Genomic DNA, 12,785 nt, shown 5'->3' with positions numbered 1-12,785 from the left:
TTCCCCCCTTTGGGGCCCCCCCCCCCCCCCCCCCAAAAAAAAGTTAATTTACTAAGGAGACATTATCAGTTATATTATCAGAGTCATATTATCAGAGCTTGACAAAATAAAAATCTAGGTGAAAATAGCAATTTTATTGCAAACGTGTTCAACTGTGTCATTTCATTATCAGTTATATTATCAGAGTCATATTATCAGAGCTTGACAAAATTAAAATCTAGGTGAAAATAGCAATTTTATTGCAAACGTGTTCAACTGTGTCATTTCCATCACAGGATGCTATTAAATGTATAATGCACATTAATTTGTGATTTGATGGAAATGTTTGAAATGTTCACAACATTCAGTAAATGTGGCAGAATTATACACATTTATACACAGCCTGTCTGCACACTGAAGGAATGGAGATACAGCATTAACTTTAAAAATAGTACTTAGTGCCATATAGGTGACGTCCTTCGGCCTATAATTAGTGAAATAGCCTCTCTTCTGAAGATTGAACAGTGCCTAAAGGCAGTGTATAAAACTTTAATGTGTTTTGGATGCAGCTCTTATAATGATTTGGCCTTGCTCATGATTGCAGCAACAAGGCCTGAATTACATTTCTAGAGATTTCTTGCTGAAAAAAAGAAAGAAAACAATTTATCTTTTTAAAACACAAAAAAGGCCAAAGACAAATGGTGCAACATCAAGCAATTCTTCTCTCAGAGTGACTTAACATACAGAGATATGGGAGCAGATAATACAGTCAATATTTTGTATGCTCATATTTTAGGGAGTAACAAGAGATGTGGGTCACAAATGAATTGTTTATTCTTGAAGACAAGTCATTGGCTCACATTCTTAGACACATTCATATTATTAAGCTCTTTTATTCTATTAACATGTGATCTAGATGAGTACTATTTACATTGATTGATTTACATTGATTTTTAAATCATTTAAATAATGAGTTTTTAAAAAATAATGAATAAAATATGCATAATATTACAGAGTTTTTCATTTTATAGAATTTTATAAAACCATGTATTTTATGTTATATATGGGGGGAAATTTGGAAAAAATTCAATGTATATTTAAAAACCAGAATATATTAGAATGATACAAAGCATAGAGTACCTACTGTTTTATTGAAATAAGGAAGATATGCCTGATCATTTTTTTTTACAACTATATATTTGAATTTACAACCGTATTCAGATCAAATCTATTTTTTAAATGCAATTGAGAGTTTATAATTAAAGTTATAATTATAATCTGGTTTATAATTATATATACTGGATTTGCATTTATATATTCTAGATTTATAACTGTGCGTGTATACATATTCAGAATTTGCAATAATGTAGTCATTTACATTTATATTTTCAAGTTGACAAATATATTTGCAGCATTTATAATTTTATGGTCAGATTTACATTTATATATTAAGTTTTACAACCATATATTTGGATTTTCAACCATGTTCAGATCAGACTTATTGTTAACTGCCATTTAGACTTTATAATTATAGTATAGATTCTGATTTATCTTTCCAGTTGTACAACTACATGTTCAAATTTACAGCTATATATTCAGGATTTATAATAATATAGTCCGGTTTATATATTCAGGGTTTTCAGTGTTTCTAATTATATATTCCAATTTGTAACTATTATTCAGATTTGATCAAATTATTGCATAACAAACCTAATGAACAATATGAAATTAGCGTCTGTTTGCACGTGACCTCTGTATGATGGTAGTACGGAGTCTTTTATTCAAGCAGTTGAGCATGTTCTAAACTCCCAGAGCTGTTAAATGGCAGCATGCAGTGCTTTACTTTAGCAGAGTATCATTTTACAAAGGACTGTGTTTGCCTGAGCATTGGATTTCCCTGTTGGATGTCTAGAGCATTCTCATGTCCCAGTGTTGTCACAGGTTGAGCCATCCTCTCAGGTTCATTCAGGGCCTCAGTGAAACACGGATAGTAAATCAACAGAATTGCAGTGAAAGCATTGAGGAGAATTCATACTATGCCGTAAATAAAAGCCAGCATTTTTCGTTGCTGTGTTGAATCAGACTTCTTGGCTGAGAGGAACAAGAAAAAAGACACTTAAAGCTGGAGATGTGAGAGCAGAGATGCATCTTTCTGCATCTTTTGATGTTAGATGATCTGATGTATATCTCACTCTCACTAATGTGGGAGTAAACCGTAGTCATTTCATTGGTTAGTAGTTAGTACTCCACTCTAGTTTCCATATCACTTACTTTTTTTGGTGAAAAAGTAGATGTTTAAGTAGATAGTTTACCAGCTGCTCTGTTTATACAACAAAGCACACAGTGACCACTGACCAGGGACTGTCAAGTTTTGACAAGGACAAAAAAGCACCATAAAAGTGGTCCATAAAGTCTGTGCAGCATATTCAAAATCTTCAGAAGCTGAAATATACATACTTTTAATATATAAAAGTAAAGTTGTTATTCACTAAAATTACTTTTAAATTTCATTCACATTTCATTCAGTCAATCACATTTACATACATTCAAACATGGTCTGTAAAAATGCCAAATGCTGTTGATTTTTGCATGCTTTATAGCCAGTTATGAAGCACCAAGTTTGAATATAGAGAAACAGATTTCATCTAATTTTTCAGCGATGTGTTCCTCAGACAAGTTATCAATATACACTACCATTCAAAAGTGTGGTGTCAGGAGGATTTTACATTCTCTTGAAGACTTTAATACTTTTATTTAGGATGCAATTATTGACAGTCAAAACATTTATATTGTTGCAAATAAAATTTCCAATAGATGCTGTCCTGATGAAAATTTCTATTCACAAAAGAATCCTGAAAAAGTATCACCGTTTGCGCAAAAATATGAAGCACAACCATTTTAACATTGATAATAATAATAAGAAATATTTCTTGAGCATCAAAACAGCATTTTAGAATGATTTATAAAGGGTCGTGTGATGCTGAAGACTGACTGTTGAAAATTGTGCTTTAACAATTTTACTATATTTTGACTGTATTTTTGATCAAATAAATGCCGCTTTGGTGACCATAAGGGACTTATAAACCATTAAAAATTCCACTGCTCCGGGTGTGTGTTCACGGTGTGTGTGTGTTCACTGCTGTGTGTGCGCACTTTGGATGTGTTAAATGCAGAGCACTAATTCCAAGTATGGGTCACCGTACTTGGCCACATGTCACGTCACAAAATAACACCAAACTTTTGAACAGTAGTGTAGCTCGCATGAGAATGATGAAAGAATTTTTATTTTTGAGTGAAGTTTTCCAATAAGCTTGTATTGTCTTTTCATATTTTCTTGCCCTGAGGAGACAACAAATGTAGAAAAACTTGAACAGTGCAAATGAGGTTATATACTATAATATACTATAATATACTATATAGCCACTGACTTCACCATTATCCAGTCCCATTTAGTTAACTGTCACTGTATCCCCATACCAGCTGCGAATCCAAGCTGTGCTTCGGGCAATAATTTGCTGGGCTGTCCCTCTCAGTGAGGCCAGGCTCTTCCGTATGCACCCTTCTGTGGGATATAAGAGAATGAAAGAGAACTGAGGATAGCGTGAACACTATTTATATATTAATGCATACTGTCCTTGACTCTCCTTTCCACCATGTGAAAGCCTGAGAAAGTAGAATGGTCAGAGTTCTTCTCACTAGTCATAAGCGTTGTGTGTGAGACTCAGACAAGAGTACTATGATTGTGTGGCAGCGACCTAGAGATTGGGGAGGATTTTTTACACAATTCAGCTGTGAGCTGCCGTCTGGGAAAGCGGGTCAGCATGGGGAGGAAATAGATTTATAATGTCTCAGTGAAATATACATGTACAGGAGTGATCCATCATGATTCTGAAGATGGTCATGCATGACTGTGAGACATCTGATGAAGTCTAGTTCTCTTGATTATAGCAAATGTTTTATAGTAAATGTTAACTATCATTTTTTATTAGATATTTTAAGATATTTATTACACATTAAAAAATACACTACAGTTCAAAAGTTTAAGGTTAAGTTCTTTTGAAAGAGGCCTGTTACGCTCACTTAAAAATACTGTAAAAACAGTAATATTGTACTTTATTATTACAATTTGAAATAAATGTTTTCTATTTGAATATATTTTAAGATTTAATCCTTTGGCAAAGCTGAATTTTCAGCAGCTATTACTTCAGTCTTCATGTCACATAATCCTCCAGAAATCATTTTAACATTTCTTATTGTGATATTGAAAACACTTGTGCTGCTTAATATTTTTGTGAAAACAGTGAAACATTTTTTTCAGGATTTATTTATTTTTATTCTTTGTATTGAAAACACCGTTTATTTGAAAAGAAAATATTTTGTAACACTGTAAATGTCTTTCCTGACACTTTTGGTACGTTTAATGCATCCTTGTAAAATTATTGAATTAATTTATTTAAAAAAAAATCTTATTAAGCAGAAGTGTACATGTAAGAAATAAAGATGCTTTGAATATGTAACATTGTCTCAATAGTGTCACACAGTATAAGTAGTTCTTAAAAAAAAAGTATTAAAATGTATTGCTGCCTTTATATTTGTAAAAAGGTTTTCCTCACAAGGGAATCATCATATTTGGGAGTCCTTGGTATCAAAACTTGAAAACCCATTGCATAGGCTGTGAATTCCCATAAACTGTATCATTGGTGTGTTTTCTCAACAGGATTCTGACTGTAGTGGGGCCAGACTTTGATTTGCGGACACTCAGGGCAGTAAGAGTCTTGCGGCCACTCAAACTGGTGTCTGGAATTCCAAGTAAGTTATATTAAAAACCTTTTTTTTTGCAAACAAACAAATAAATAAGAGGATACGTTTAGAAATCGTTTTTGATAAATTGTTACCCAGCTTACTAGTCTTTGCATTTAGTTGTCTAATTGATTGGCCGTTATTACTATTTATAACTTGCAGTACATACTGTATGTTCTCTGTATGTGATTAGGTCTCCAAGTGGTTCTGAAGTCCATCATGAAAGCAATGGTTCCTCTGCTTCAGATTGGCCTTCTGCTCTTTTTTGCTATCCTCATGTTTGCCATCATTGGTCTAGACTTTTACATGGGCAAGTTTCACCACACCTGCTTCAGAAACGATACTGGTATGTGAGAGATACATGCTAATAGAGCTTGCGATTTCAGTTTATTGTGTTTATAAGCACTCATACGCTCTTAAGTTGCTGTAAAGATCGCTGTTAGTTTACGGCTGACAGTAATATTGTTCTATAAGGGGAACAGGCAGCTGACTTTCCATGTGGGATGGAACCTCCAGCCCGGACGTGTGAAGGCGACACTGTTTGTAGGGAATACTGGACCGGTCCAAACTTCGGCATAACAAACTTTGACAACATCCTGTTTGCTGTGCTCACCGTCTTCCAGTGCATCACTATGGAAGGATGGGTGGACATCCTTTACAATGTGAGTGTAATACTAATAGCTTATTGCCTATTTAAGGTTAAACAAATTAAGAACAAAAATGATTCTCGTTCAACTGTTTTGTGGACTTCACTACAAAAGAGAATATTGTCAATTTTACAGTAGTTTAAAATTGGACTTTTTGTTTTTTTGTTAAAACCTAAAAGTTGTCAGTGTATCTTTTACATACACTACTGTTCAAAGCTCTGGGGTCAGTAAGATTGTTTAAAATGAATTATTTTGACCAAAGGTGTCAATAAAGACGTTTATAATGATCTTGAGAAAAGAAAAGACTCTTGAGAAATGCATATCAGTTTCCACAAAAATGTTAAGCAGCACAGCTGTTTTTAACAATGATAGTAATATGAGATGCTACTTGAGCAGCAAATCAGCATATTCAAATGATTTCTGAAGGATCTTGAGACACTGAAGACCAGAGTAATAGCTTCTGAAAATTCTGCCTTGCCGTAACAGAAATGTATTAAAATAGAAAACAGTTATTTTAATATTGTAATAATATTCGACACTATTATTGTTTTTGATCAAATAAATGCAGCCTTGGTGGGCATAAGAGACTTCTTTTAAAACATAAAAAATACTTACCAACCCCAAACTTTTGAATGGTAGCCTAGTGTATATGCAGTTAAACTGTACAGTCTTTCCATTCTGGGAAAACGTCCTGTTTCAAAAGGAAATAATGTCAACACAAGAAAGAAAACAGCTTGTTTTTGTTGATACCACAACAATTGAGTGATGTAGCTCATTTAAATAAGCCCACAGCAGATCCAGGAAAGGTTGTATAGAATTTCCATTTCCAAATTTTTTTCATAATAATTTTGACATGTATGCATAGTTCTCTCATTTCATGGGCCTCTTATAAAATAATACTGAGCCAGGAGAGATAAGCACTATGTCCAAATTGAATTTTTGCTCAAAGCTGGATTTAGGTTATATTTATGTGACCAACTGAATGATCTAGAATTAACAATAACAGTTGATGTGGCCCCGAAACCATTTAGTAGTTTTAGACAATGAACAGTCATGAATAAGCTGCTAGTCTTCTAGTCCCTGTTATATGTTTACTGCTCTTCTCGAATCATCGTCTGAATGTCATGAAGCACCAGGCTGTGCGCTAGTCTCTGATGCCTTGCTGTTTGGAGATTCTGACCTTCTTTGAACCCTGTACTCTCAGAAGTATTACTACGCTGCTGCAGTTATTCAGGATCATAGACACCTGCCACCCAGTTTAGACACCGCAGAGTCTGAACACTGTGCCATGAAGAGGTGATCCAGACTTTTGATTCCCAGTTAAAGTCTGGTCCACTTTTTATTCTGACCGAGAAGTGTCTGCTTAGGGGGGAAGAGTCCATATGAGTGACATCTGCATGTAGGGGTGGGCGGTATGACGGTCGTTACCGTGTCTATCCTTAGAGATTTTGCTATATTGTGTATTCCGCGGTATGCAAATATATCTGCGTAACATAGTACTGCTTAAATGTTGTACACCTTCTGAGTGATAAGGAAACATGCATGAATGAGAAAATAAAGACTTTGAAGCACTTGGTAGAGTTATTAAGTGTAATAAGCAGTGAAAAAGAACTCAATGCGGTGCTCACGCTGACTGACACACAGCCGAAGCATGCGCACTGAAAGCCCCTCTCTTGATAGCATGCGGTCGCTATCGAGAGAGGGGCAAAACAGATCTCTTTTGTGTTTTATTGTGCTTGAATGGTCAAATATGCACACTGTAATGTCATAATGCCCGTCGTGTGGAGTATTCAAGTAAACACAGTCGTTTAGATGTTAAATAAATGTAAAACAGTTGGTTGAAAACCGGATGTGTTTCAGTATATTGGATCCGTGCAGTCAGTCTTAAAGGGACAGCAGCCTTATTTACCTGCTGCTGTCTGTCCTTATTAATGTTAATCATGTTTGATTTATACAGTGAAGACTATGCAGTGTTTTATTTATACACTTTATTCAATTTCTGTAATATTTCTCACTACATGTTAAATAAACCTTGCCTGCTGTAGCTGAATAAATTAAAAGTTTATTTCATATTTATTTGTTCTGTTGTGCTTGTAATTTGCTTCTTTTTCTTAATTTAAATTACAAAAATGAAATAAAAATAGCTATATCGAGGTACATATCGTTATCGTGAAATTTCTCATACCGTGAAATAAGATTTTGGTCATATCGCCCACCCCTAACTGTTTGACTAGTTTGCTTTTTTATGAGATGTTTAGTGACAGGCAAATCTGAAATCGATGATACCACAATAAAGTGGTAGCTCTTTCAAATAATGGCACGGCAGATCTGAGAAAAGGTTGTATAGATGAAAATATGTGTAGAAAATGTCAGTTAAAATAGTTAATCTGCTTTTAAATGCTTCCAGTGAGGCAATGATGTAACTGTTACCTTTAATCTTGTACATAATGATACTATAGAGAGCCTGATGGGACAGATGTTTTGAAATAACCTTTTGACATGTCTGAGTCTTAGTTAGTTGAACCTTTTTGTTCTATCCCTATAATACAAATTAAAAGCAGATTTACACAGTCATTCTGAAGTTTGGGGTCAGTATGTAAAGACTCATGGTGTTACAAATAAATGCTGGCCTTTTGAAATTACTGTTCATCAAAGAATCTGGAAAAAAAAGTATCACAGTTTCCGCAAAAAATAGTAGAAAATAAAATCACAGTTTTCTACAATCAGAAATGTTCCTTCAGCACAAAATCAACATATTAGATTAATTTCTGAAGGATCTTGTGATGCTAAAAATTCAGTTTTGCAATCACAGGGGGAAAAAAACATTTTAAAATGTTAAAATAAATCGTTTATTTTAAATTGTTATAATATTACTGTTTTTACTGTATTTTTGATATAAAATAAATGTAGTTTTGGTGAGCAAAAGAGACTTATTTAAAAAAATCTTACCGATCCCAAACTTTTGAACGGTATTGTATCCCATAACAATGTTAGCAAGTGTAACATTTGAGCATTTATTTTTATTAGTGTAAGTATATAATATTTCAGTGTTTAATCAAAGGATGGCTCTGTCTGTGGATGCATCCATGGGTGTTGTTTTTTCTTTTGTAAACGGTGTTTAGAGTTGGTGCTGTCAGTTAAGCAGTGAATTATGCTTACTTCATTTTTGATCTATAGGGGGCTCTGGTTCATCTTCTTTACACCAGCATGAATAATCTCTATGTCTGGTTTTTTTAATTACCTTGTGTCTTTCCTTCCTCTCACCAAGACCAAAAATATCATGATTAATCACAGTGTCCTATGAAGCTATTAGTGTTGAATTTAGCCCTGTGGTTCTGGAGGATATATAGAATATGTGAGTGGACTGCTATCCATCATGAAGAGAGAGAATGTGAGTGTGTGTCTCACAGAAAGGTAATACGAATCGAAGATCTTTAGGAAGTGTTTGAATGGCTAATGTGGAACATATTTGGTTGAGCTGTTGAGAAGGAGAAGAAGAAGCTGTGGTGGCTTGTCTCATTTTCATGTCATTACTTTAAAATCCTGTTGTTAATAGCCTCTTGCTGTCTTGCTGATGGTTCTGGAAGCTCACGATTAAGGAATAATACACACACTGGCAGGAATCTGTATGTGTGATCATTTATGAGACAGATTCTATTCAAGTTAATAAAACAAGCAGTGTGCATCAAACAAAAAAAAAATAGACTTTATATATTATATATATGCATACATGAATGGATTGGATTAACGAAAAATGTTATATATAGAGTATATATAATCTTTTATATATTGTAAATATATTATTACTATATATTTTATGAATCTTTTTAAAGTTATTTATTTATCTGTTTATTTATTCATCCTTTTAAAAAGTACTTTTACAAAAACTGCTTTGTACGATCAATGTGCAGTTAGCTTTGTCCTCAGATGGTATGGACCGTACATATATTGGTTTAATTGAATGATAAAGCAGACATCTGGTCCTTGAAGTGGTAAGCAGCATTTGGAATGACAGGGATGAGATAGACGGATAGAGGCTAATGGTCCTGTGGTTAGCTAAGGGCTATTGCAACATGATACTGCACTAGGCTAATGGAGGAGGCCGGTCTGCTGGGGCTATGTGTTGCCTTTTGATGGTTTTAATAAAGTAAGGGGGAATGTGCTTTTTTAAAAAATATATAATTTATTGAGGGAGAGGCAAATATGACTGAGGTGCTACCTTTTCTGTTCTTAAAATGATTCTCTTCGCACTGACCTTTCAGAAGTTTCCTCAAAAACCTTATAACTAATCAGTTGCCTGTTTTGTTTTTTTTAAACAACAATGGTCAAAAATAAAGAAAAGGTTTTGTTAAAGGGATAGTTCAGAGAAATGTATGTTTACTCAAACTCATGTTGTTCCAAACCTATATTATGTTCATTCATCTTCAAAATACAAATTAAGATATTTTTGATAAGACCTGAGAGATTTCTGTCCCTCCATTGAAAGCCCATTCCACCAAAGTTTGATACTTCCAAATGTTCATAAATAGATCACAAGTTTAATCTAAGTCTTTTGAAGAGACACAAATTCTTCATGAATGGATTTAATTTAGGCTTTTAATTTTCATATATAAACATTGGTCAATGCACAGGCACAGAGCTCATCAAATGTGACCCTGGACCACAAAACCAGTCTTAAGAGTAATTTTTTTTTAAACTGAGATTTATACATCATCCGAAAGCTGAATAAATAAGCTTTCCATTGATGTATGGTTTGTTAGGATAGGACAATATTTGGCCGAGATACAACTATTTGAACATCTGAAATCTGAGGGTGTAAAAAAAAATCTAAATATTGAGTAAATCGCCTGTAAAGTTTTCCAAATAAAGTCCTTAGCCATGCATATTACTATATATTTACGGTAGGATATTTACAAAATATCTTCATGGAACATGATCTTTACTTAAAGCTGCAGTCTGTAAATTTTGCCTCTTTGTCGCCATCTCTGTTTGAAAACCTGCAATTGCAGCTGTTAGCGGAATTATCTAGCTTGCGTGGGTTGTACCCTGGCACGGTTCCAGTGCGGATGAATCTAATGTTTTGAGGAGTATGTGTGTCTGGCAGTCAGTCACCGCACCTTTGTTGATATTCGCTGTACTTCGCAATCACAGATTCTAGCCTACGTCTTGGAATATATGACCCAAATAAGAATTTTCACCGGATATTGTCATCTGAACAAGTAACAAGTAACAGCATGTGGATGCTGCACACTGGTGGTTGTTGAGGAGATCCCCCCCTTCTATGTAAAGCGCTTTGAGTGCCCAGAAAAGCGCTATATAAATGTAAGGGATTAAAGGTGCAGTAAACGATTTCTGAGAAACCCTGTTGAAAGTGGATCGGACCGAGCACCAAAACACACTTGTAAACCAATCACCAGTAAGGGGCGTGTCCAGTAGTGATGAGGGAGGTTCCTGTGCATGTTCAGAAATTTGGGGGCGGAGGCCAGATAGGGGTGTGATTCATTTGGGTAGGGGCGTGTTTGTTTTGGTGGTTTCAAATATCAGCAGCATTTCTCAGAAATTGCTTACTGCACCTTTAAGTCTGCCACATTTGTTCTGACCAACTGAGGAAAAAAGCATTACTATAAATCGCGCTACCAATGGTGATTTATTAGCCATTTATTATCACATCAAACCGTGCAAATTATTATTATACTTAAATTGTTAATGTTAACAACATCAGCATTACGTGACTGTGAATATAGTGTGTAGATTTCAATTTCTGTACAGTCTAATCTCTTATTGTCATACCATTTGAATTTCATATTAAGAAATTCTTTTAACCCAAAAAGCAAATTGTCACAAAGCAAGGCCAGACACAACAGGTAAGTGCAAAACAGTATGGTTTATTGACTGGGTAAGGGGATGACTGGAATAGGTGAGTTAAAGGCAGGTGAATGTCAACACAGTGAATGGTTCCAGGGTCCTTATCTGAGTTCTGATGGAGAGGATCGTATGCCGGTTACGTTGGAGATCGTGGAGCCGTTTCCAAGGAGTCGTTGGAGGAACAGCATGTAATTCGTTCTAGGAGAATTTGACAGAGAGAGTCCAGAGTCGTTCGTAGGAGTGAACGGTAGACCGGACAGTGAGTGACTGTGATGAGTGTGTATTTGTAGTGTGGCTTGATTGGTGACAGCAAGTGCGGGTGATTAGAACTCAGGTGACTGTGATCGGGTGATTATCCAGGGGCACTAGCTTGCCTACGGGGAGGTGACGAGGAGTCTTGGACATGGCGCAGACGGAGCAACTGCGGACGTACCTGATGACATTCCGGGCCATACTGGGCCACCAGTACCGAGCTTGGAGGAGTGAGAGGGTCCGTTGGCTGCCTGGGTGTCCAGAGCCCAGTACATTGTGCACAGAGCCCAGAAGGGATTGTCGCTGGGAAGTGGGCACATACGTTTTCCCTTCTGGGCCTCCCGGTGGAGCAGGTCCCGTGAGAGTGTGGCCCGAATGTCCTCGTTGATGTTCCATTGTATGGGGCTTACAATCATGGCTGGAGGGAGAATGGGTTCAGGATCGGAAGGAGTGTCTGGAGAGTATATGCGTGAGAGGGCATCGGCTTTACTGTTACGATTTCCGGGATGATAGGTGATGGTGAACTGAAATCTGGTGAAGAACAATGCCCAGCGGGCTTGGCGAGGGTTAAGTCTCTTGGCTTCTCTGAGGTACTGAAGATTTTTGTGGTCGGTAATCACGGTGAATGGGTGGTTAGCTCCCTCCAGCCAGTGCCGCCACTCCTCCAGGGCGAGTTTGATAGCCAGCAACTCCCGGTTACCGACGACGTAATTCTGCTCCGCTGGGCTCAGTTTCTTAGAATAGTATGCGCAAGGCTGGAGGCAAGGAGGCTCACCGTACAGTTGGGACAGCACGGCCCCAGCGCTGGTGGTGGAGGCATCCACTTCCACTATGAATGGAATGTCCGGATCAGGATGATGAAGGATGGGGGCCGTGCTGAAGGCTCTTCGGAGCTTTGTGAGAGCTTCGTGGGCGCTGGTGGTCCAGGACAGGGACTTGGGTTTTCCTCGGAGCATAGAAGTCAAAGGAGCAGTGTGGGAACTGAAATCCTTGATGAATCGACGATAGAAGTTAGTGAATCCTAGAAATCTCTGGAGCTCCTTTATAGTCTGGGGAAGAGGCCACTCCTTGACTGCGTCAACCTTCCCCTGGTCCATCTGAATTCCTTCCTGGCCGACGATGTAACCCAGGAAATGCACCGTGGGGCGATGGAATTCGCATTTCTCCAGCTTCAAGAAGAGATGGTGTAAACAGAGCTTCTGTAGGACCTGCTGAACGTGTTGGCGATGGTCGGCCACGTTC

The 12,785-nt window shown here is 36.7% G+C and overlaps 1 protein-coding gene across 1 annotated transcript in view; it reads left to right on the top strand.

The window, feature by feature from the left end:
* cacna1ba (calcium channel, voltage-dependent, N type, alpha 1B subunit, a) overlaps positions 1–12,785 on the top strand; it is a 121,877-nt gene that overhangs the window by 22,086 nt on the left and 87,006 nt on the right. The window contains exons 3-5 of the mRNA XM_016275226.1: positions 4,697–4,788; positions 4,973–5,125; positions 5,254–5,441. Of these exons, the coding sequence (XP_016130712.1) occupies positions 4,697–4,788; positions 4,973–5,125; positions 5,254–5,441 (433 nt within the window). The remainder of the gene's footprint in view (positions 1–4,696; positions 4,789–4,972; positions 5,126–5,253; positions 5,442–12,785) is intronic.

The sequence above is a fragment of the Sinocyclocheilus grahami genome, unplaced genomic scaffold (assembly GCF_001515645.1).
Source record: "Sinocyclocheilus grahami isolate Dianchi unplaced genomic scaffold, SAMN03320097.WGS_v1.1 scaffold92.1, whole genome shotgun sequence".
NCBI classification, from domain to species: domain Eukaryota; kingdom Metazoa; phylum Chordata; class Actinopteri; order Cypriniformes; family Cyprinidae; genus Sinocyclocheilus; species Sinocyclocheilus grahami.
Note: the sequence above shows the minus strand (reverse complement) of the source record. Positions and strands in the feature narration are given on the sequence as shown.